The 25318-nt window shown below is 42.2% G+C and overlaps 2 protein-coding genes across 5 annotated transcripts in view; one reads left to right on the top strand and one right to left on the bottom strand.

Annotated features, from left to right (window-relative positions):
• Positions 1–25318, top strand: part of idua (alpha-L-iduronidase) — a 261756-nt gene that overhangs the window by 36147 nt on the left and 200291 nt on the right. The gene's annotated exons all lie outside the window — the stretch shown is intronic.
• slc26a1 (solute carrier family 26 member 1) overlaps positions 1–25318 on the bottom strand; it is a 54081-nt gene that overhangs the window by 4650 nt on the left and 24113 nt on the right. The window contains exon 2 of the mRNA XM_072584236.1: positions 14519–15199. Within this exon, the coding sequence (XP_072440337.1) occupies positions 14519–15160 (642 nt within the window). The 5' untranslated portion in view covers positions 15161–15199. The remainder of the gene's footprint in view (positions 1–14518; positions 15200–25318) is intronic.

The following is a 25318-nucleotide window of genomic DNA, read 5'->3' as shown; positions in this document are numbered from 1 at the left end:
AATTTTTGTTCACTTATAAAATCTATCAATATCTCTGTGTAGACTGTTTGTTTGTCTCAAACCCCTTCACTAACTGCCTTTCTACCTATTTTTGTGTTATCCGCAAATTTGACTACAGTTCATTAACTTCCTTTCACAAAATCCACATTATTTTTTGTAAATTTTTTCGGCCTTTGTGATCCCACTCATCCTTCTGGAATTCCAATGGTCGGCAACTTGAAAAGAACCTCTTATCCCACTTGTTTCCTGCCCACGAGCCAATTCTCTACCCATGCTAATATACTACCTCTATCATGGTGGGGTCTTATCTTATGACTTGATCTTTTGTGATGTACCTTGGTTGAACATCTTCTGAAAGTCCAAATACAACACATCTTCTGGTTCCATTCTTTGACTAATTAGTTAGATACAATTTTATTTTTGTGAAGGATGACTCTTGATTTGATTGTGATTTTCCAAATATCCGCTACTACTTAATATTACTAATATTTGATTCCTATAATTTTCGAACAGTAGATGTTAGGCTAATTGGCTTATAGTTCCCCACTTTTTTTGTCCCCCCCCCTCCCCTTTTTGAATAGGGATGTCACATTAGCAATTTTCTGATCCTCTCGTACATCTCCAGAATCCAACAATTTTTGGAAAATTCCAACCAATGCATCCACTATCTTTGTAGCTACCTCTTTAAGGATCCCCGGATGCAGGTCATCTAGGCCAGGTGACTTATCTGCCTTTAGCCCATTAGTTTGTATAATTCTACTATTTTTGTGATGGTGCTTAATTTCTTCCTTGTATTCTATAGTATGAATGGATGTTTGAGGTATCTTTCAATGTAAAGACTGATGCAAAATATCTAACTCTTCTGCCATTTTTGTTCCCTAAAACCATCTCCCCAGATTTGTTTACTGAAGGGTCTGTGTTCACATTGACCTCTGTCTTCCTTTTTATACATTTAAAGAAGCTCTTATGGTCAGTTTCTTATTCTTCTGTAGTTTGTTCACAGGTTTATTTTTTCCTGTCTTTTTATTATCTTTTTAGTCCTCCTTTGCTGGTTTCTGAACTTATTTCTGTATTGAGGGCTATCATTCACAATAAAGAATGGTTAATTAAGATAGTGACAAATATGTTTCCTTGAAGGAACTTGGATGAATCACTGTTCTTCCTCTTTACACACTGCCAGGATTGGAGAAGCACTTCTCCATTCACTTGCTCTTGCCTCCCTTTAGGTGCTGGCTTTTCCAAGGGTCTGATAACCTGACAATGTTCAATTTGGAAGCAAGATAAAACCACCTCATTAATGTTTTAGATGAGTGACACCCCTTTGTTAAAGTCCATATTTAAGATGGCTTGGGTTCAGGTTGCGAATTTACATTCTAACATCCCACCTCTCATATCACAGCCTACTGCCCGGACCTGTTAATAGTCGGTCTGGCTAGGCCCAAGAGTAGACCCAGTGAGTACTTTTTTTTTCAAATCAACATGTTCCGAGAAGTTAATGAGGCACCTCTGGAACAGGTGAGACTTGAAGCCAGGCCTCCTGTTTTAAAAGTATGGATACTACCACTGCACCACAGCAGTCCCCAACATCTCACCTCAGAGATGACATTATACACTTCCGGAGCAGATTTGAAACATGGCCTCTTGATTCAGAGGTTAGGGATACTCCCACTGCACCACAAGAAGCCTCTTCTAATTGACCCGTTCAGAGCTGTAATTACACATCTCTAGTCTAGGTGGATTGAACCAGGGCTGCCTGACTTAGAAAGATGGACACTACCACTGTGCTAGAAGAACCCTCAGCATCCCACCTTCAAAGTTTTTAAATTTTTAAAAATCTATTCTGTACCTTGATATCATGAGTATACATCTAAATACTAGAATGTTATGTAGTTTTCTGTCTCCATCACCCTTTATAGGCAGTATGTAGCAACCAACCCCACCTTTCTGTGGCTATCCATTTCAATTTCCCCTCCCACTCCCCTGATGATATGTCTATACTGGGCCTCCTCTACTGCCTAAACAAGGCTACCCACAAACTGGAGGAGGAACACATCATCTTCCACCTCAGGGAACCTACAACTACATAGCCTCAACATTTGACTTGCATCACTTTCCAAATCTCCTCTGCGATCTCTTACCCCCCCGCCCCCTCTGACTCAGCTCCGCCCCCTTGACTTCCTTTCTTCTCATCTATCCGCTCCATAATTCCCACCGACCTATCACAATCACCTCCTATTTTTGCTTACCTACCTTTTCCCCCATCCTTCCCCTTACCCTATTTATTTCTCAGCCCCCTTTTCCCTCTCCTGAGCTCTGATGAAGGGTTATACCTAAAACGTTGACTTTCTTGCTTCTCAGATACTGCCTGAGTTGCTGTGCTTTTTCCAGCACCACACTTTATCGACATTTGCAGTCCTCACTATCTCCTAGTGAGTTCCAGGTTCCTGCCACTTGGTGGAAAAGCTTCCTCTGAACTCTTGTAAATCTTTCATCCCTTACCTTAAATTTGCACTCCCTGGTCATTGACTCTTCCACTGAGGGAAAATGTTTCTTCCTGTCTACCCTGTGTATGACCATCATTTTATACATCTCAAAAATGACCTCCTATGTTTCCTCTGCTCCAAGGAAAATAAATTCAGGTTATTCAGTCTCTCTTGATAAGTAAAATTCTCCAGCCCTGTCATAGTCCTGGTAAATATCCTCTGCACCTTCTCCAGTGCAATTACATGCCTCCTTTTAATGTGAATTCTGGAACTCCACGCAATTCTCTGTACCCAAACTAATTCTTTATACAGTTATCTGCCTTGAAAGGAGCAGGAGAATCTATGTTTCGGGCATGAGCCCTTCTTCAGGAATTCCTGATTCCTGAAGAAGGGCTCATGCCCGAAACGTCGATTCTCCTGCTCCTTGGGTGCTGCCTGACCTGCTGTGCTTTTCCAGCAACACATTTTCAGCTCTGATCTCCAGCATCTGCAGTCCTCACTTCCTCATCACAGTTATCTGCCTTGGCTAATAAAGGCAAGTACCCCAGAAGCCGCCTGAACCACTATCTACCTGTCCCGCTACCGTAAGAGACTATTGGACTTTCACACCAAGATCTCTGTAATTCTCGGTTCTTCCCACTTCCATTTGTCATGTGTTCCTTTGTCTTGTTTGTCTAAGAGTTATCGATGTACAGCACGGAAACAGACCCTTTGTCCAATTCATCCATGCTGACCAGATATCCTAAATTAATCGAGTCTCATTTGCCAGCACATGGCCTATATCCCTCAAATCCTTCCTATTCATCTGCCCATCCAGGTGTCTTTTAAATATTGTAATTGTATCAGCCTCTACCACTTTCTCCAGTAGCACATTCCATATGTGTACCACCCTTTGCTTGAAAAAGGTGCCTCCGAGGTCCCTTTTAAATCTTTCCCCCCTCGGCTGAAACCTATGCTCTCCAGTTCTGGACTCACTCAACCTAAGGAGAAAACCTTGTCTATTTACCTTTAGTGATGATTTTATAAACCTCTACAAGGTCACCGATCAGCCTTCAACTCTGTTGGGAAACAGCCCAGCCTATTCAGTATCTCCTTCTCACTCAAACCCTCCAACCCTGGCAACGTCCTTGCTAAACTTTTCTGAATCCTTTGATGTTTCTCCATATCGTTCCTATAGCAGGGAGACCAGAATTGCACACAATATTCCAAAAGTGGCCTAACCGAATCCTGTGCAGCTACAACATGACCTCCCAACTCCTATACTCAAAGCTCTGACTTGGTTCTTTTTCTTGAGATTCTTACACCCTTGATGCAACAGCAACACTCCACCTTCTGTGAACAAGCAAAATGTTATTTAACCAAGTACGGTACAAGCTTTCTGGAGGAACCTTTAACACTCTTCGCAATGCTTGCAAAGCATGTAAAGGGTATCTCTGAACAAAGGAACAGTTCTTTCTTTTTACAAGATCTTTACATCATAGTCCATTTACATGCCCAGCCATCCCCCCAAAGTCACATACCACTCAAGACACAATGCAGTGACCTGATCATCTCCAGAAACCGTGTAATGTAAATCATCCGTTAAGGTCAAATCTGTTGTGAACCATTTTTTTAACTGCAGGAAGTAGTCAGAATTTTAATTGCAATATTCTTATTAATTTCTAAATAGGGGATGATAATGTAATTCTTTTACTTTGGATAGCTAAGAAACGGCTATGCAAAGGGCTCTGAATGGCAAGGGATGGGAATGTAACTTCCTTACATTCTACCTGTAAAACAAACCTCCCATTCTAGCCTCGGGACATCCAATTTCCTGCAGGTCAGCAGAGCAAATGAACCCTTTCCTATCTCATAACAATAAAGGAAAGCACCTTCTTCACTATCTTGTCTACCTGAGACTCCACTTTCAAGGAACTGTGACCTTCACTTCAAGGTCTCTTTGTTCAGTAATACTCCCTAGGACCTTACCATTTAGTTATAAATCCTGCTCTGATTTGACTTTACAAAGTGCAGCACCTCCCAGTTATCTAAGCTGAAATCCATCTGCCACTCGGCCCATTGGTCCATCTGATCAAGATCCCATTGTATTCTGAGGTAACCTTCTTTGCTATTCACTACATCTCCAATTTTGGTATCATCTGCAAACTTACTAACTATATCTTCTATAATCCCATCCAGATCAATTATATAAATGACAAAAAGCAATGGACACACTAATAGTCACAGGCTTCCAGTTTGAAAAGCAACCTTCTGCCACCGCCCTCTGTCTTCTACTTTTGAGCCAGTTCTGTATCCAAATGGCTAGTTCACCCTGTATTCCATGTGATCGAACCTTGCTAACCAGTCATGTCTTCTTGAAATCCACCACATCCACAGGTTCTCCCTTATTTATACTATTAACTACATCCTCAAACTCTACTAGATCAGTTAAGTAAGAGTTCCTTTTCATAAATCCATGCGACTGTTTAATCCTGTGAAAACTTTTCAAATATTCTGAATTGTCACATCTTTTATAACAGACTCAAATAGTTTCCCCAATATGGATCTGTAATTGTCTCTGGTACTCTGTTTCTTTCTCACATACTCTCTTGAAATAGTGGGGTTATATTTGCCACCATCCAATCTGTAGAAACTAGTCCAGAATCTACAAGACTTGAAAGATTACCACCAGTGCATCCAAAAATTTCAGGACCTCTTAATGTTCTAGATGCAGAAAATCATGCCCTTGGGATATTTCAGCCTTCAACTATTAATTTCATTACAACTATTTTTTGTTCTAATATGGCGTTTCTTAAATTCCTTCCTCTCACTAGACCCTCAGTTCCATAACATTTCTGAGAAATTATTTGTCTCCCCTCGTGAATGCAGATCTAAAACATACGTTCAATTATTCTGCCACTTCTTTGTTCTCCATTTATAATTTCCCTGTTACTGCAGGTATTGTATTCCACAAGCAACAGGGCAGCAGAGAAAAACTGTGCATTACAACCTCAGACTCTCAAACCATTAACTACATATTTTAGTAATTCTACACTAACCAAGATAGAGGACAGGAAAAACTTGTGGCTGTAACAGCTGCTCCGTTTTGCGGTATTTTAGGTGCTCGAGGTGATTTCCTCAAATTCCAGGAGCAGCAATTACTGTTTTATATGCTGTTGCATTGTTTTGGAACTTTGGAAAAAGAAAGTCAAAACAACAGCAATATTAAAAGGGAGAAGAGCAGACAAAGGAAGCACATGGTGAGGTCATTGCAGGAGACTGAGACAGAGAGAGCGAGAGAGAACCTGCACAGTTATTGCCTTTGCTGTTTGAATTCATATATCGTTGGACACTGGAGTGCATCTGGGAAAATTATCAAACAATGAAATTCACAACTAATCTTGGAGGAACGGTTGGGCGAAGTTCACAGCACAGAATCAGATAAGTTAATCATTGTTTGAAGTGTGGCCCACAAAAAGTCTGCAGTAGTTAGTAGAGTGGGTTCTTTCTTGATTATATGTTTTTGGAGATATGTCTCTTGATTAAATGTAAAATATAAGCCATAACTATTCATTTAACCTGGGGCAGTGTTTGTAGAGGAAAAAGACGGTGTTATTTTCTGGGTCTATAGATTGTGAAGGAGCAAAAATGGCCTTTAATAGAGTGATATGTGCTTCTTGTCAGATGTCTGCGTTGAAAGACAGTTTTAAGGGTTGCTGCGGATTATATCTGCCATAAATGCTGTTGGCTGCGAATCTTATCTGATCGAATGGATCAGTTGGAGAGACAGTTAGAAGCAATGAGGAATTTGTAACAGCAACAGTATGTGATGGATGGTAGTTACAGTAAGGGGGGGGGGGGGGAAGTCTCAGATACAGTCACATAGATGGGTTAACTCCAGGAAAGGTCAGAGAGATAGGCAGCTAGTGCAGGAGTCTTTTGTGGATATACCCATTTCAAACAGGTATGTTGTTTTGGAAAGTGTAGAGGGTGATGGATTCTCGGGGGAACATACCACGAACAGCCATGTTTCTGGCTCTAATGCAACGAGCGGTATGTTGGGTTTCGAGAGAGCATTTGTGTGAGGGTATTCTCTAGTCAGAGGTACAGACAGGTGTTTCTGTGGCCAGCAGAGAGAAAGCAGAATGGTGTGTTGTTTCCCTGGTGCCAAGATCAAGGATGTCCCAGAGAGGGTGTAGAATGTTCTCACGAGGGAGAGGGGCCAGCAGGAGGTCATTGTCCACATTGGAACCAATGACATAGGAAGGGAAAAGGTTGAGATTCTGAAGGGAGATTAGAGCGAGTTAGGCAGAAATTTAAAAAGGAGGTCCTCGAGAGTAGTAATATCTGGATTACTCCCAGTGCTATAAGCTAATGAGGGCAGGAACAGGAGGACCGAGCAGGTGAATGCATGGCTGAGGAGCTGGTGTATGGGAGAAGGATTCACATTTTTAGATCATTGGAATCTCTTTTGGGGTAGAAGTGAGCTGTACAAGAAGGACGGATTACACCTAAATTGGAAGTGGACTAATATAATGGCAGAGAAATTTGCTAGAGCTGCTCTGGAGGATTTAAACTAGTAAGGTGGGGGGGGGGTGGAACCTAGGGAGATAGTGAGGAAAGAGATCAATCTGAGACTGGTACATGTGAGAACAGAAGAGAGTCAAACAGGCAGGGACAAGGTAGGACTAATAAATTAAACTGAATTTATTTCAATGCAAGGGGCCTAAAAGGGAAGGCAGATGAACTCAGGGCATGGTTAGGAACATAGGACTGGGATATCATAGCAATTACAGAAACCTGGCTCAGGGATAGGCAGGACTGGCAGCTTTTAATGTTCCAGGATACAAATGCTACAGGAAGGATAGAGAGGGAGGCAAGAGAGGAGGGGGAGTGGCATTTTTGATAAGGGATAGCATTACAGCTATGCTGAGGGAGGATATTCCCAGAAATGCATCCAGGGAAGCTATTTGGGTGGAACTGAGAAATAAGAAAGGGATTGTATTATAGACTTGAAGAAAGTGAGGACTGCAGATGCTGGAGTACCAGAGTTGAAAAATGTGGTGCTGGAAAAACACAGCAGGCCAGGCAGCATTTGTATTATAGACTCCCTAATAGTCAGAGGGAAATTGAGAAACAAACTTGTATGGAGATTTCAGCCATCTGTAAGAATAATAGGGTGGTTACGGTAGGGGATTTTAACATTCCAAACATAGACTGGGACAGCCATAGTGTTAAGGGTTTAGATGGAGAGGAATTTGATAAGTGTGTACACAACAATTTTCTGATTCAGTATGTGGATGTACCTACTAGAGAAGGTGCAAAACATGACCTACTCTTGGGAAATAAGGCAGGGCAAGTGACTGAGGTGTCAGTGGGGGTGCACTTTGGGGTCAGCGACCATTATTCTATTAGATTTAAAATAGTGATGGAAAAGGGTAGACCAGACCTAAAAGTTGAAGTTCTAAATTGGAGAAAGGCCAATTTTGATGGTATGAGGCAAGAACTTTCGAAATTTGATTGGGAGCAGATGTTCGCAGGTACCGGGACAACTAGAAAATGGGAAGCCTTCAGAAATGAGATAACGAGAGTGCAGAGAAAGTATATTCCTGTTAGGGTGAAAGGAAAGGCTGATAGGTATATGGAATTCTGGATGACTAAAGAAATTGAGGGTTTGGTTAAGGAAAAGAAGGAAGATTATGTAAGGTCGAAGTGAATCCTTAGAGTGTAAAGGCAGTAGGAGTATACTTAAGAGGGAAATCAGGAGGGCAATAAGGGAACATAGCCTTCGCAAATAGAATTAAGGAGAATCCAAAGAGTTTTTACAAATACATTAAGGACAAAAGGGTAACTAGGGAGAGAATAGGGCCCCTCAAAATTCAGCAAGGCAACGTTTGTGTGGAGCTGCAGAAAATGGGGGAGATACTAAATGAGTATTTTGCATTAGTATTTAATGTGGAAAAGGATATGGAAGATATAGATTGTAGGGAAATAGATGGTGACATCCTGCGAAATGTCCAGATTACAGAAGAGGAAGTGCTGGATGTCTTAAAACGGGTAAAGGTGAATAAATCCTCAGGATCTGATCAGGTGTACCCGAGAACTCTGTGGGAAGCTAGAGAAGTGATTGCTGGGCCTCTTGCTGAGATATTTGTATCATCGGTAATCACAAGTGAGGTACCGGAAGACTGGAGGTTGGCTAACATGCTGCCACTGTTTAAGAAGGGTGGTAAGGACAAGCTACGGAACTATAGACCTGTGAGCCTGACCTCAGTGGTGGGCAAGTTGTTGGAAGGAATCCTGAGGGACAGGATGTACATGTATTTGGAAAGGCAAGGACTGATTAGTAGTAGTCAGCATGGCTTTGTGCATGGGTAATCATGTCTCACAAACTTGATTGAGTTTTTTGAAGAAGTAACAAAGAGGATTGATGAGGATAGAGCAGTAGGTGTGATCTATATGGACTTCAGTAAGGCATTCAACAAGGTTCCCCATGGGAGACTGATTAGCAAAGTTAGATCTCATGGAATACAGGGAGAACTAGCCATTTGGATACAGAACTGGCTCGAAGGGAGAAGACAGAGGGTGGTGGTGGAGGGTTGTTTTTCAGACTGGAGGCCTGTGACCAGTGGAGTGCCACAAGGATCGGTGCTGGGTCCTCTACTTTTTGTCATTCACATAAATGATTTGGATGCGAGCATAAGAGGTACAGTTAGTAAGTTTGCAGATGACACCAAAATTGGAGGTGTAGTGAACAGCGAAGAGGGTTACCTTGGATTACAACAGGATCTGGACCAAATGGGCCAATGTGCTGAGAAGTGGCAGATGAAGTTGAATTCAGATAAATGGAAGGAGCTGCATTTTGGGAAAGCAAATCTTAGCAGGACTTACACACTTAATGGTAAGGTCCTTGGGAGCATTGCTGAACAAAGAGACCTTGGAGTGCAGGTTCATAGCTCCTTGAAAGTGGAGTCGCAGGTAGATAGGATAGTGAAAAGGCGTTTGGTATGCTTTCCTTTATTGGTCAGAGTATTGAGTACAGGAATTGGGAGGTCATGTTGTGGCTGTACAGGACATTGGTTAGGCCACTGTTGGAATAATGCGTGCAATTCTGGTCTCCTTCCTGTCAGAAAGATGTTGTGAAACTTGAAAGGGTTCATGAAAGATTTACAAGGATGTTGCCAGGGTTGGAGGATTTGAGCCACAGGGAGAGGCTGAACAGGCTGGGGCTGTTTTCCCTGGAGTGTCTGAGGCGGAGGGGTGACCTTCTAGAGGTTTACAAAATTATGAGGGGCATAGATAGGATAAATAGATAAAGTATTTTCCCTTGCAGGGGGGAGTCTAGAACTAGAGGGCATAGGTTTAGGGTGAGAGGAGAAAGATACAAAACTTTTTCATGTAGAAGATGGTATGTGTATGGAATGAGCTGCCAGATGAAGTGGTGGAGGCTGGTACAATTGCAACATTTAAGAGGTATTTGGATGGGTATATATATAGGAAGGGTTTGGAGGGATATGGGCCAGGTGCTGGCATGTGGGACTAGATTGGGTTGGTGTACATCTCTGACTCTGAAGCACACATTATTTGCCTGACAGTTGAGGAGTCCTTGAGTGATCTTTTCAGGTGCTCAATGAGGCTAGATGTGGACTGGGTCCCTTGAGGGTGTCACAGCAACCTATCTATGTACTCTGAATGCTTTTGACCTTTATTACCCTACATGTCTAAATGAAAATGTGTGCTGGGGCACTGTAACTCCTGCACGACATTAAATGTACACAAAATCAAGGTCTGGCCTAAGGCATGATGAAGGAAAATCCTTTATATGCAAAGTTGCACTATAGTGATGCAGCTATTTTAGTGTTAATTTGTGACTCAAATCCTAATTTATTGAAGATGTGAGTTCTGAGGAGGGATCATAATTGAATTGAAATGTTAATTCTCTTATCTTTATGGATGCTGTCAAACCTGGTTAGTATTTCGAGAACCTTCTGTTTTTATGAGCATTGGAGGGATTGGGAAATAGATAGCTATGTTAGTCGGCTTGGATAAAGAAGATAAGAGGAAGCTTGAGCGAATTGTTACCACTGCAGTGATTGATTTGAGGAGAATGGCCTGTTTGTGTCTTTTACATGTTCCTATCGAATTTTTGAATATAGTTGTATTAATTTTTTAAATAAGGTAAAAAAGATCAGCAACAGTTATATTTATATAACATACATCACATTAAAACACCCATAGGAACCTTATAATATACAAAATTGAGCAACATCAAGAGATATTAGGTGACATGAGGAAAGTCACGGTGAAAGATGTGAATTTTAAGAGTGTCTTAAATGTGGGAAACCAGGTTGACAGGCAGAGAGATATAGGAAAGCAATTTCAAACTCTTAAACCTCTTCAGCTAAACGCTCAGCCACCAATTGTAAATTTATGAATATTCAAGAGAATAAGATGAACAGAGGTTTTTGCATTTGTTCATGGAATGTGGATATTGCTGGCAAGATCAACATTTTATTCCCTATTTGAATTGCCCTTGAACTGACTGGCAGATTGGACTTTTCAGAAGAAAGTTACAAATCAATCATGTTGCTAAGATCTGGAGATCTGCGTAAGCTGTCTGGATAAGGATGCCAAATTCCCTTCCTTAAAAGGTGGTAGTGAAATTAATGGATTTTTATTGAAATCAACAGCGGTTACATGTTACCATTTGGCTAGGTTTTAATTCCAGTTTTTTTTTAGTGGATTCAAACTTGACCATACACCCTTTTATAGAGTCATAGAGATGTACAGCATGGAAACAAACCCTTCGGTCCAACCTGTCCACGCTGACCAGATATCCCAACACAATCTAGTCCCACCTGCCAGCACCTGGCCCATATCCCTCCAAACCCTTCCTATTCATATACCCATCCAAATGCCTCTTAAATGTTGCAATTGTACCAGCCTCCACCACATCCTCTGGCAGCTCATTCCATACACGTACCACCCTCTGCGTGAAAAAGTTGCTCCTTAGGTCTCTTTTATATCTTTCCCCCTCACCCTAAACCTATGCCCTCTAGTTCTGGACTCCCCGACCCCAGGCAAAATACTTTGTCTATTTATCCTATCCATGCCCCTCATAATTTTCTAAACCTCTATAAGGTCACCCCCCCGCCTCCGATGCTCCAGAGAAAACAGCCCCAACCTGTTCAGCCTCTCCCTGTAGTTCAAATCCTCCAACCCTGGCAACATCCTTGTAAATCGTTTCTGAACCCTTTCAAGTTTCATGACATCTTTCCGATAGGAAGGAGACCAGAATTGCATGCATTATTCCAACAGTGGCCTAAGCAATGTCCTCTACAGCTGCAACATGACCTCCCAACTCCTGTACTCAATATTCTGACCAATAAAGGAAAGCATACCAAATGCCTTATTCACTGTCCTATCTACCTGTGACTCCACTTTCAAGGAGCTATGAACCTGCACTCCAAGGTCTCTTTGTTCAGCAACGCTCCCTAGGACCTTACCATTAAGTGTGTAAGTCCTGCTAAGATTTGCTTTCCCAAAATGCAGCTCCTTCCATTTATCTGAATTAAACTCCATCTGCCACTTCTCAGCACATTGGCCCATTTGGTCTAGATCCTATTGTAATCTGAGGTAACCCTCTTCGCTGTCCACTACACCTCCAATTTTGGTGTCATCTGCAAACTTATTAACTGTACTTCTTATGCTCGCATCCAAATCATTTATGTAAATGACACAAAGTAGAGGACCCAGCACCGATCCTTGTGGCGCTCCACTGGTCACAGGCCTCCAGTCTGAAAAACAACCCTCCACCACCAGCCTCTGTCCTCTACCTTTTGAGCCAGTTCTGTATCCAAACTGCTCTGCCCTCATCGATCTTCTTTGTTACTTCTTCAAAAAACTCAATCAAGTTTGTAAGGCATGATTTCCAATGCACAAAGCCATGTTGACTATCCCGAATCAGTCCTTGCCTATCCAAATACATGTACATCCTGTCCCTCAGGATTCCTTCCAACAACTTGCCCACCACTGAGGTCAGGCTCACTGGTCTATAGTTCCCTGGCTTGTTCTTACCATCCTTCTTAAACAGTGGCACCATGTTAGCCAACCTCCAGTCTTCTGGCACCTCACCTGTGATTATCGATGATACAAATATCTCAGCAAGAGGCCCAGCAATCACTTCTCTAGCTTCCCACAGAGTTCTCGGGTAAACCTGATCAGGTCCTGGGGATTTATCCATCTTTAACCATTTCAAGACATCCAGCACTTCCTCCTGTATAATCTGGACATTTTGCAGGATGTCACCATTTATTTCCCCATAGTCTATATCTTCCATATCCTTTTCCATAGTAAATACTGATGCAAAATATTCATTTAGTATCTCCCCCATTTTCTGTGGCTCCACACAAAGGCTGCCTTGCTGATATTTAAGGGGCCCTATTCTCTCCCTAGTTACCCTTTTGTCCTTACTATATTTGTGAAAACCCTTTGGGTTCTCCTTAATTCTATTTGCCAAAGCTATCTCATGTCCCCGTTTTGCCTTCCTGATTTCCCTCTTAAGTATACTGCTACTTCCTTTCTTCTCGCCTCAGGATTCCCTCGATCTATCCTGTCTATACCTGACATATGCTTCCTTCTTTTTCTTAACCAAACCCTGAATTTCTTTCATCATCCAGCATTCCCTATACCTACCAGCCTTCCCTTTCACCCTAACAGGAATATACTTTCTCTGGATTCTTGTTATCTCATTTCTGAAGGCTTCCCATTTTCCAGCCGTCCCTTTACCTGCGAACATCTGCCTCCAATCAGCTTTTGAAAGTTTTTGCCTCATACCATCAAAATTGGCCTTTCTCCAATTTAGAACTTCAACTTTTAGATCTGGTCTACCCTTTTCCATCACTATTTTAAAACGAATAGAATTTCTTTATAGTTTATTCGATACTCTGGGTTGACTAATCCAATGATACTACCACTGTGCCATTGCTTTCCCCTATCTTACAGGATTAGTTGTGGAGCCGGAGAAAATTACAGAAAATAGAGGACAGTGAAAGATTTGGAGAAAAGAAGGATGAGAATTTTAAATCCAGAGTAGCATATCAAATATACTTTCACTGAAGTCTGTAGTAATGACAAATTAAATTTCTCAATCAACTTCAGGCTATTTTGAGATGCAATAAAGCCACCACTTTGGAGTAGCCTTGTCAAGGTCCATTAATTTATATAGTTTTGCTAATATTAGCTAATTTAACTTTTTCTTTTAAGATGGAGACATGGGGAGCTTTTTGAAAATAGTGCATTTTCTCAAGCATGTCTTTTCATCTAATGTTTAGTTAGTAATTGAAAACCGGCATATTTCAAATTGTGATCAGTTTTTAAAATTCTGTTTACTATTGGATTCCAGCACCTTGTAGTTGGAATAATTAATTGAGCTTATCATGGACTCTTCAATTTGTCAGTGGAACTAACAACTGTTCAAATAAATGAATTATGAGCAGGGTAGGTCTTTTGGCACCACAAGCCTGCTTTGCAGCTCATTAAGGTTATGACTGATCTGACTAATAAGTTTATCGGGAGTCGATCTATGTATGTCATTAAAAATATTCAATGACCTTGGTCCCAGTGTTCTACAGGAACAAGAGTTCCATAGAGATTCTATTCTGAGAGAAAACATTCATCTCTACTTTAAATGTGCAACCCCTTACTTTTGAACTGTATCCCCTAGTCCTAGTTTTTCGCAGAAAGGTAAATATTTTTTCAACATTAACCCTGCCAGGTCCACTTAGGAACTTATACTTTTCAATAAGATCACCTCTAATTCTTCTAAACTTCTTGGATAAACTTCGACTTAATATCTGCATCAATTCATTGTGCTGTTGAAAGTTATCACACTTTTTGATCTGGGTCCTGAAGCCATAGCATAACTGAGAGCTTTGTTTGTGAAGTATATTTTAAATTACTCTAAATTTAATCCAATAATTACTCAGTAAGAAACTATCTGTTCACTTCTTACACCGGCAAAATATTAGCATTAAACTTTTCACTAAATTCCTTACCTGGTAAATGCCACACATAAATGTAAGGGCAGCTGAAACACTGACAGCATAGCATTTTCTATCGCATTCAAAGTTCAGTGGTCCTGGAAGAGTGAAATTCATTATCATGGTTGGATTGACATCACTGTTGTTCCAGTTATCTGCATTGGCCATCGCTGTTGGCATCACTTTGCTGTCTTCATCTACATCAAATCCAGCCAGCAGAAGTTCCCGATCAACTACTTGTCCTACCAAGAGGCATATTAAACTGAAAATGCCCACTGAAATATGCCGTGAGGTACCCATCAGGAAATAAATAATGCAAGAGAAGAAGGATGCATACAAACTGGAACTTGTTTCTAGACCAGCAAGCAACGCATATGCTATTGATTGAGGAACCATGACAACAGCAACAAGTATACCTGAAATGGTATCACCCAAGATCCATTCTTTTAGTTTGTACTTTGGAAGCCATTGAAGGACTGGAAAGAAACCAGTTATCAGAGTTTTCAGTTTGTCCAATGAACATGAGCAATTTTCTTGCAGTTTCTTTTCAATAAGTTTCTTCACAGCAACTTTTTCCTTCACTGTTCTTTCAATCGGTATTTGAGATTCTAACTGAAGTTCCATTTTAGACAATTCTTCGTTTTCCATTCTTCTCATGTACTGTATGGTGCACGATAGATGAGTGGTTCTAAAGTTCTGCAATTAAGAAGTACATTACTTCACACAACAAATAAGATCTTTGCTTATGCAAGATGAGAACTTTATCACTGTTTCTCTCCAGTGATTCTTATACTGTGTAAGGACTCTGGATCAGACAGGTCTTAATTTGTGTCTGGATCATAATTGTAGGTTACTAAGAGGAAGATGCTAAAATTGCAATAATTTGACAAAAAGCTATTCATACAATGTAAATGAGATTTTGTCTGGGCTTAACAAGTGAAGTGGAGAAGAAAGTTTTGTGGGTTTTTCTAACTTCTGTTGAATGCTGCTGTTGTGAATAGGTTCATGTTCTGTGATATGTGGAAAAAGCTGAGTTGTAAAATAAATGCTGAATCTTCAAAATCTTTATGCGCAGTGTGTCATAGTCTTTGGAGTCTATTTTAGAGACCAATAATAATTCCCTTCTATTAACAATACCAGTTCCCCTGTATTGTTCTTATTGAATTTAAAGTATGAAATTTTATAATTCCTGATAGTTAGAACTGTGATATGAGCAGTATTATTTTCAGCCAAAACCTGACTACATTTTCAGCCAAAACCCGCCTCAGGCGACTGACTGTGTGGAGTTTGCACGTTCTCCCTGTGTCTGCGTGGGTTTCCTCCGGGTGCTCCGGTTTCCTCCCACAGTCCAAAGATGTGCAGGTCAGGTGAATTGGCCATGCTAAATTGCCCGTTGTGTTAGGTAAGGGGTTGATGTAGATGTAGGGGTATGGGTGAGTACGCTTCGGCAGGGCGGTGTGGTCTTGTTGGGCCGAAGGGCCTGTTTCCACACTGTTAAGTAATCTAATCTAATCTAATGTAAGTAATCTAATTACTAATAAGTTGCATCTTGAGTGTCTTAAGTGTTAATTAGTATAGGAATCATTCAAGCAGACCCTCTCAAATTTAGTTATTTTATCATCTTTTAAGTCCTGTCTGCCTGCTCAGTTGGATGGCACTATTCCGAAAAAGGTTGGGAGATTTATCGTCTTTAATGTTGCCGAGGTTTATCCATCAATCAACACCAGAAAACTAGATTATCTGGTTATAACAGTAAATCCCATTTTACACTGTTTTATTTCAACATCATTCTGTCTCAGTGGAGACTTTAATCTTAAGTTAGTGTCAAAACATTTAGTTTAATTTGTTTTGTTCCAACAGGACATTGAGTGGTGTGTCTATTCAACAGCTATTTTGTTCAATTCATGGCATCTTTGCCATTAGAACACGTGGCATTTGCCATTTCACAACACCAGAGTTACAGCAACGGATTTGATCTGGACTTGGGAACTTTCTTTGAATAGAAATGTGGTTTAACCTAGAACAATACAGCACAGAACATGCCCTTCAGCCCTCGATGTTGCACCGATCTGTGAACTAATCTATGCCCATCACCCTACACTATCCCATCATCATCCATATGATGATCCAAGGACTGTTTAAATCTACCTAATGTGGCTGCGTTGACTACGTTGGCAGGCAGGGTATCCCACATCCTTGCCACTCTCTCAATAAAGAACCTGGTTCAGACATCTGTCTTAAATCTATCATCTCTCAATTTGCAGCTGTGCCTTCTCATACAAGCAGATGTAATCAACCTCGGAAAAAGATTTGCAGTCTACCCTAATTAATCCTCTGATCATCTTGTATGTCTCTATTAAATCCCCTCTTAGCCTTCTTCTCTCCAATGAGAACAGACCCAAGTCTCTCAGCCTTTCCTCATAAGACCTTCCCTCCAGACCAGGCAACGTCCTGGTAAATCTCCTCTGCACTTTTTTCCAGTGCTTCCACATCCTCTTGTAAAGGGGTGACCAGAACTGCACACAGTATTCCAAGTGAGGCTGCATGAGTGTTTTCTACAGTTACAGCATGACATCATGGCTCCGGAACTCAATCCCTCTACCGATAAAACCTAGCACACTTCTTAACAGCACTATCAACTTGGGTGGCAACTTTCAGGGATCTATGTACATGGACACAGAGATCCCTCTGCACATCCACACTACCAAGAATCTTTCCATTGACCCAGTATTCTGTCTTCCTGTTATCCTTCCCAAAGTGAATCACCTCCTATTTATCTGCATTGAACTTCACTTGCCACCTCTCAGCCCAATTTGGCAGTTTATCCAAGTCCTCCTGCAACATTCTTCCACACTGTCCACCACTCCCACCAACTTCGGTGTCATCTGCAAACTTACTAACCCATCCACCCTATGCCTGCATCCAAGTCGTTTATAAAAATGAGAACCAGCACTGGTCTCAAAACAATCCCAAAAACTTGTGGCACACCACTAGTAACCAGACTCCAGACTGAATATTTTCCATCAACCACCACTTGTTGCCACCTTACAGAAAGCCAGTTTCTAATCCAAATTGCTAAATCAGCTTCAATCCCATGCCAAAGTTTCTAAAGTAGGAACTCAGGACTTTCATCCTGACCATGTCCTGATTGTAGATGCATCCCTCAACAAATTCCATTGCTCAGAGTAACCACTTAAGTGAGAAATTACTGAATGACAGTGCTATTTGCTTTTGGCAAATTGGTTGCTATGTTTCCTCGATTATTAAGGGTATTGACTAGGGGCTTTTGAGGCACAGTTGTTGTTTCCCTAACTCTGAGCCAGAAGGCCTGGGTTCAAGACTTACCTGCTCTGGAGGTGTTCATAGCAAACTTGAACAGGTTGACTATAAATATCTACAATAGTGACTACACTTCATTCACTGTGAAGTGCTTTGGATGTCCTGTGATTATATAAAGATTTTTTAAAAATTTCTTTTAATTTTTGAATGAAAACACCTTAAATCTGACTTTAATTTGGTATGAATTGACTAGCAGAATTGGAGTACTTATCAGCAGCTGTTTTGTTACTGATGTGAGACTTGAGCTATTTTAGGTCCCAAATTTCATTTCAGTAAGATTGATGGACCAGTCTGGTCAGTGGCATGATGATTTGGAAAGACTGTCTTTTGACTTTGTCTTTGTCATACATGCAAGGCTTGAGAATGATTACTAAGCAGCTATGTTGTTACTGGTTTGAGGCGTGAAGCATTTTAACTTTTGAACCTACAAACAGCAAGCATTACGAATTGCAGATACTGTTCTGGTGTTTGCTGAGGCTTCTTCCAGCATTGCTTTATCATAAATGACAGAGCAATAAAAGCTTACTGAGGGTGGTAATGATAGAAAGCAATTTGGAAGCTGGCAATGTGTGGAGTTTGCACAGTCACCCTATGATAGAATTGAACCTGGGTCCCTGGGCTAAGACAGCGGTGCTAACTACTTTAAGCCAGAGTGCCACTCCAAATATACAGGCCATATCGAGTAAAGAGGACTATTTCTTCCCTTAAGAATGTAAATGAGTTCAAAGTTTGGTAGAAGATTTGTAGCTCAGGTGCTCATTGTTGTGGTTCTGTTCGCCGAGCTGGGAATTTGTCTTGCAAACGTTTCGTCCCCTGTCTAGGTGACATCCTCAGTGCTTGGGAGCTTCCTGTGAAGCGCTTCTGTGCTGTTTCCTCCGGCATTTATAGTAGCCTGTCTCTGCCGCTTCTGGTTGTCAGTTCCAGCTGTCCGCTGTAGTGGCCGGTATATTGGGTCCAGGTCGATGTGTTTGTTGATAGAGTCTGTGGATGAGTGCCATGCCTCTAGGAATTCCCTGGCTGTTCTCTGTTTGGCTTGCCCTATAATGGTAGTGTTGTCCCAGTCGAATTCATGTTGCTTGTCGAAACGACATGACCAGCTATCCTTAGCCACATACACACACTTTTTACCTGGAGTTCTGAGCTGAAAAATGTGTTGCTGGAAAAGCGCAGCAGGTCGATTCTCCTGCTTCTTGGATGCTGCCTGACCTGCTGCGCTTTTCCAGCAACACATTTTTCAGCTCTGATCTCCAGCATCTGCAGTCCTCACTTTCTCCTATTATTAATACTTGACAGCTTTACCTGGAGTTCTACACAGGCGTGTACCCTAAACCTCCCTTCCTCAGATAATCTCTTGAACATTGTTTGGTGGAGGGCGTAGGTGGTGTTGGACAGGGTTTGGGGGTCGGCATTGAATGGGGTTTGGGAGTGTCAAGTTTTGATGGGATTTGGGGGCGTGGGTGGGGGGGGCATTGAATGGGATTTGTGGGTGGAAGGTTTTGATGGGATTTGGGGGGTGGGCAGGGGCGTCATTGAATGGGATTCGGTGGTGGCAGGTTTTGATGGAATTTGGGGGGCAGGCGGGGGCATCATTGAATGGGATTTGGGTGTGGCAGGTTTGGACGGGGTTTGGGAGGCTGGCGGGGTGGGGGTGGTGGTGGATGGGATTGGGGACTGGGTTGGGGGTATATTGGGGCCGGGGTGCGAGGGGTCGAGGGCACGCATGCACGCACTCTGCTACGCTGCTGCCTCGTCTCCTGAGTCGGGAGCAGACTTAATAGAAAATTCCGAGTCCCAGAAGAAAGGCTTTGAATAAATTAATGAAATAATCAATTATTAGAACGAAATGGTGCGCGCCCATCTCATTCGGATAATCGAGGTTCCCCTGTATCTGCAGATTAAGGATATTAGTAAATATTTGATATGCTTCTAGAACTATCCAGTATACACAATATTAATGCTACTGTATTTAAATCCATTCAAACCATGACCATTTTTCATCCATTTAAAATGAGCCCTTCTCTATTTTAAAGCTTTTATAGATACTACAAGCTATTGTCCACAAGAGGAGGCTGTTTAGCTGTGTAGCTTATCAGTTTAACTCTGGCAATAAAAGATATAATCATAAGAGGCAATATAGCTCCTATATTGAAGAAAGATGTTCAAACCATACCTGAAATTATTAACCTGACCTCAACAATTGGGCAAAAAAAATTGTCCACCACCATCATCTGTCTCTTACATTCAAGCCAATTTTGTAACCAAATGGCTAGCTCTCTCTGGATTCCATGATTCTACCTTGCTAACCAGTCTACTTGTTGATACAGTTGAACCTTGTCGAACACCTTAATAAAGTTCATATTGTGATAATGCTACTGCTTTAACAGGTTATGTTGTCCTTGGTTTTTTTCCAAAAGAGGTTGTAAAAGGTAGAAGTTCCAATTTGTCTGAAATAAGGGGAACTTTGATCATGGCTCACAGATACTGCTTAAGGCAACAATCAGGAAAAAGGGCTTTTAGGTTTTTTTTTAAAAACACTTGTACAGTGAAAGGGGAGTGGCCAGTTCTTCCAGTGAAGGGATTTTTCTAGTTTGGTCTAGTCTTAGCAGTTAGAAACCAGCGAATCATAGAGATGTACAGCATAGAAACAGACCCTATGGTCCAACTTGTCTGTGTCAACCAGATATCCCAACCTAATCTAGTCCCATTTGCCAGCCCATATTCTTCTAAACCCTTTCTATTTATATACTCATCCAGATTCCTTTTAAATGTTGCAATTTTAAAAGCCTCCACCACTTCCACTTCCTCTGGCAGCTCATTCCATACAGGCACCACTCACTGCATGAAAAAGTTGCCCCTTAGATCCTTTTTATTATCTTTCCCCTCTCACCCTAAACCTGTGGCCTTTAGTTCTGGATTCCCCCACAGCTACAATGAAAAAGGTTCCATGCGTCGGCAAATGATCCCTGGCTGATTCTCTCACGCTCTTTTGCGTTATCTCGCGCACTCACTTTTTTTTCTCATCTGTCCTGAAATAACCTGTATTTGAATTTACCTTTTTTGACAAGGGATGTATTTATGGGAATGTTGCAGGAAATTGGAACAACTCCTTTAAGTTGTGGGGATGCCGTGTTCATTGGGTTTTCAAACATGTGTTATTCTAAGTTCTATTTTCTTTTCGTTTGTGTTTCATTTGGTGGTGTGTAAATAAATTCTGTTTGACCAGCTGCATCACTCCTGGAATATTCACTCCACATCTGCCTAAAACACCTAGTAAGATTACAGTCTAGGCTACCTTCTTAAAATGTTTTGAGAGGTCTGGCCTGGTCCATAATAATATAGACAATGCCCAGTGCTCTGCCTTCTTCAATCTTATTTATCACTTCTTCAAAAACCTCAATCAAGTTAGTGAGACATGATTTCCTATGCACATAGCCATTTTGACTATCCTATATTTATTCTTGCCTTTACATGTAAATTCTGTCCCTCAGAATTCCCTCCAACAATTTATCAACTACTTACGTCAGGCATAGTTCCCTGGATTTTCCTTATCACCTTTTCTTAAATAATGGCACCACATTCAACACCTTCCAGCCTTCCGGTACTTCACCTGTAGATATTGATGATGTAAAATTTCTGCACGGGCCCTGCAATTACTTCCCTAGCCTCCCACAAGGTTTTGGAATACACCCGATCAGGGCCCAGGATTTATCCACCTTCATGTGATTTAAGACATCCAGCACCACCACCTCTGTAATATGGTTTCGTAAGCAAAAGTGAGGATTGCAGATGCTGGAAACCAGAGTTTAGATCAGAGTGGTGCTGGAAAAGTACAGCAGGTCAGGCAGCATCCAAGGAGCAGGAAAATCTACACTGGGGCAAAAGCCCTTCATCAGCCCTCCACCTCCAAACGGACCCCACCACCAGAGATATATTTCCCTCCCCATCCCTTTCCACTTTCCGCAAAGACCGTTATCTCTGTGATGAACTGGTCAGGTCCACACCCCCCAACAAACCACCCTCCCATCCTGGCATCCTCCCCTGCCACCACAGGAATTGCAAAACCTGCACCCACACCTCCTCCCTCACCTCTATCCAAGGCCCTAAAGGAGCCTTCCACATCCATCAAAGTTTCACCTGCACATCCACCAATGTCATTTATTGTATCCATTGCTCCCGATGTGGTCTATTCTACATTGGGGAGACTGGACGCCTTGTAGCAGAGCGCTTTAGGGAACATCTCCGAGACACCCGCACCAATCAACCCCACCACCCCATGGCCCAACATTTCAACTCCCCCTCCCACTCTGCCGAGGACATGCAGGCCCTGGGCCTCCTCCGCTGCCGCTCCCTCACCACCTGACGCCTGGAGGAAAAACGCCTCATTTTCCGCCTCGGAACACTTCAACCCCAGGGCATCAATGTGGACTTCACCAGTTTCCTCATTTCCCCTCCCCCCACCTTACCTCAGTTCCAAACTTCCAGCTCAGCACCATCCTCATGACCTGTCCGACCTGCCCACCTCCCTTCCCACCTATCCACTCCACCCTCCCCTCTGACCTATCGGCTTCATCTCCACCCCCATTCACCTATTGTACACTTTGCTACTTTCCCCCTCCCTACCATTTATCTCTCCACCCTGGAGGCTCCCTGTCTCCATTCCTGATGAAGGGCTTTTGCCCGAATGTAGATTTTCCTGCTCCTTGGTTGCTGCCTGACCTGCTGTGGCCCAATATTTCAACTCCCCCTCCCACTCTGCCGAGGACATGGGGGTCCTGGGCCTCCTTCACCGCCGCTCCCTCACCACCAGACGCCTGGAGGAAGAACGCCTCATCTTCCGCCTCGGAACACTTCAACCCCAGGGCATCAATGTGGACTTCAACAGCTTCCTCATTTCCCCTTCCCCCACCTCATCCTAGTTTCAAACTTGCAGCTCAGTTACTGTCTCCTTGACTTGTCCGACCTGCCTATCTTCTTTTCCACCTATCCACTCCACCCTCTCCTCCTTGACCTATCACCTTCATCCCCTCCACCACTCACCTATTGTACTCTATGCTACTTTCTCCCCACCCCCACCCTCCTCTCGCTTATCTCTCCACGCTTCAGGCTCTCTGCCTTTATTCCTGATGAAGGGCTTTTGCCCAAAACGTCGATTTCGCTGCTCCTTGGATGCTGCCTGAACTGCTGTGCTCTTCCAGCACCACTAATCCAGTATTTGGTTTTCAGCATCTGCAGTCATTGTTTTTACCAACTTCATGTTAGAAGTCAAACTAGAGGGTCTGATAGAATTTGAGCAGAAAGTTGAAAGAGACCTTGGTATATATGAATCGTGACTTAAAGGCCAGATTTTTGAAATGTCAACTCAGATTTTTTCAATTGACTGAAACAAATGAGGTGAGAGGAGAAAGATTTTAAAAATACATGAGGGGCTTTTTTTTTTCAGAGTGGTTTGTGTGTGGAATGAAGTTCCAGTGGAAATGTGGATGTGTGTACAATTACAATGATTAAAAGACATTGAGATAAGGTTGTCTGTTTGCTCACTGAGCTGGTGGATTTGTTTTCCGATGTTTCATCACTATTCTGGGTAACGTCAGTGAGCCTCTGGTAAAGTGTTTGTGTTCTACCCCACTTGCTATTTGTCTGTCTTAGTTTGTTGTGGTAGATGATATTATTTCCAGTTCTGTTTCTGAGAGGTTGCTAAATGGGATCCAAATGTTCATTAATGGAGTTCCAGTTTGAATCCCAGGCCTCTAGGAATTTCCATGTGTGTCTTTGTTTGCCCTGTTCCAGGAGGGATGCATCATGCTAGTGGAACTGGTGTGTCTCATCGTTGGTGCGTATGGTTACGAATGATAATTTGTCATGACTTTTGGTGGCCATTTGGTGCTCATGTGTCCTAGTGGCTAGTTTCCTGCCCATTTGACCAATGTAATGTTTGTTGCAGTCCTTGCAGGGTATTTTGGATATTATGTTTGTTCTGCAGGCTGTGGGCACGGGATCCTTTTAAATTCATCAGTTCTTTTCCATTCAAGTTTGTGGGCTACCATAATCCCTAGGGACTGGAATATTCTGGTGGTCATCTTTGAAATGTCTTTGTATGGTAGCTTGACTAGAGTCTCTGGGCGTATTGTGCCTTTCTGTTTAGGTCTGTTGTGCAGGAATCGGTGGACTGCGCTTATTGGGTAACTGTTATTCCTGAATACGTTGTATAAGTGTTTCTCCTCTGCTTCTTGTAGGTCTGGGGTGCTGCAGTTTGTAGTGGCTCATTTGAATAGTATCCTGATGCAGTTCCATTTCTCGGTGTTGGAATTCTGTAGTTGAGTATCTGGTCGTGTATGTGTGGCTTTCCTGTAACGCTGATCTGCAGCTCTCCATTGGCTTTTTGGTCTACCGTGACATTCAGAAAGGGGAGTCAGTTATTGTTCTCTTCCTGTTTGGTGAACTTTACCAGTAAGGATGTTGTTTGTGTTTGTGGATTTCTTCTAGTTTGTCGCGTTTCGTGGTGATCAAGGTGTCATCCACAAAGCGGACCCAAAGCTTAGGCTGGATTTTGGGAAGGGCTGTTTATTCTAATCTCTGAACAACTGCTTCTATTGTAAGTCCTGATATTGGTGATCCCATAGGTGTCCATATGATTTGTTTATATATCTTGTCGTTGAAGGTGAGGTGGGTTGTAAGGCACAGGTTCAGTAGTTTGAGGATGCTTTCCTTGCTGATCAAGTTGGTGCTGTCGGGTGTTTATACCTCTGGTTTGTCAAGCAGTGAAGCTAGTATTTCTTTGGCTAGGGTGATGTTTATTGATGTGAATAGGGGCCGTTGTGTTGAAGGAAACCATGACCTTGCTGTTCTTTCCCTTGGTATCTTTTGATGTTAAGGAATTTCTGGGTGGAGTGGGTTGAGTCTTCTACCAGCTGTTTAAGTTTTTGTTGAAATTCTTTTGTTAACCTGTATATTGGTATGCTAAGAAATGAGACTATGGGTCTGAGGGGAGCCCTTGTTTGTGTACCTTTTGGTAATCAGTAGAAATAGGGTGTGTTGGAGTTTTCTAGTCTCATTCTTTGGACTCCATTTACCAACCTCTAACAAACAGAACCGAAAATGATATTGCCCACCACAACAAACGAAGGCACGTAAATAGCAAGTGGGACAGAACGTCAATGTTTCACTGGAGGCTGTCAATGACTTGACCTAGCATGGTGACAAAACATCTAAAAACAAACCCACCAGCTCAGCGAGCAAACCGACAACCTGAGCTACAAATTTTCTCCAAGATCTCAAACATTTAGATAAGTGCATGAATAAGAAATGTTTGGAGGGATATGGGCTAAAGTTCAGGCAGGTGGGACTAGTTTAGTTTGGGATTATGGTCAGCATGGACTGTTTGGACGAAGGGTCTGTTTCTGTGCTCTTTGACTCTAAGTGATGGTGTGTAGGAAATCACACATTGGGTTCTCAGTGTAAATGTTCACCAATCATTTT

Source organism: Chiloscyllium punctatum, chromosome 14 (genome assembly GCF_047496795.1).
Source record: "Chiloscyllium punctatum isolate Juve2018m chromosome 14, sChiPun1.3, whole genome shotgun sequence".
Classification (NCBI taxonomy): Eukaryota; Metazoa; Chordata; class Chondrichthyes; order Orectolobiformes; family Hemiscylliidae; genus Chiloscyllium; species Chiloscyllium punctatum.
The sequence above is the reverse complement of the archived record's forward strand: the minus strand, read 5'-3'. Positions and strand labels throughout refer to the sequence as shown.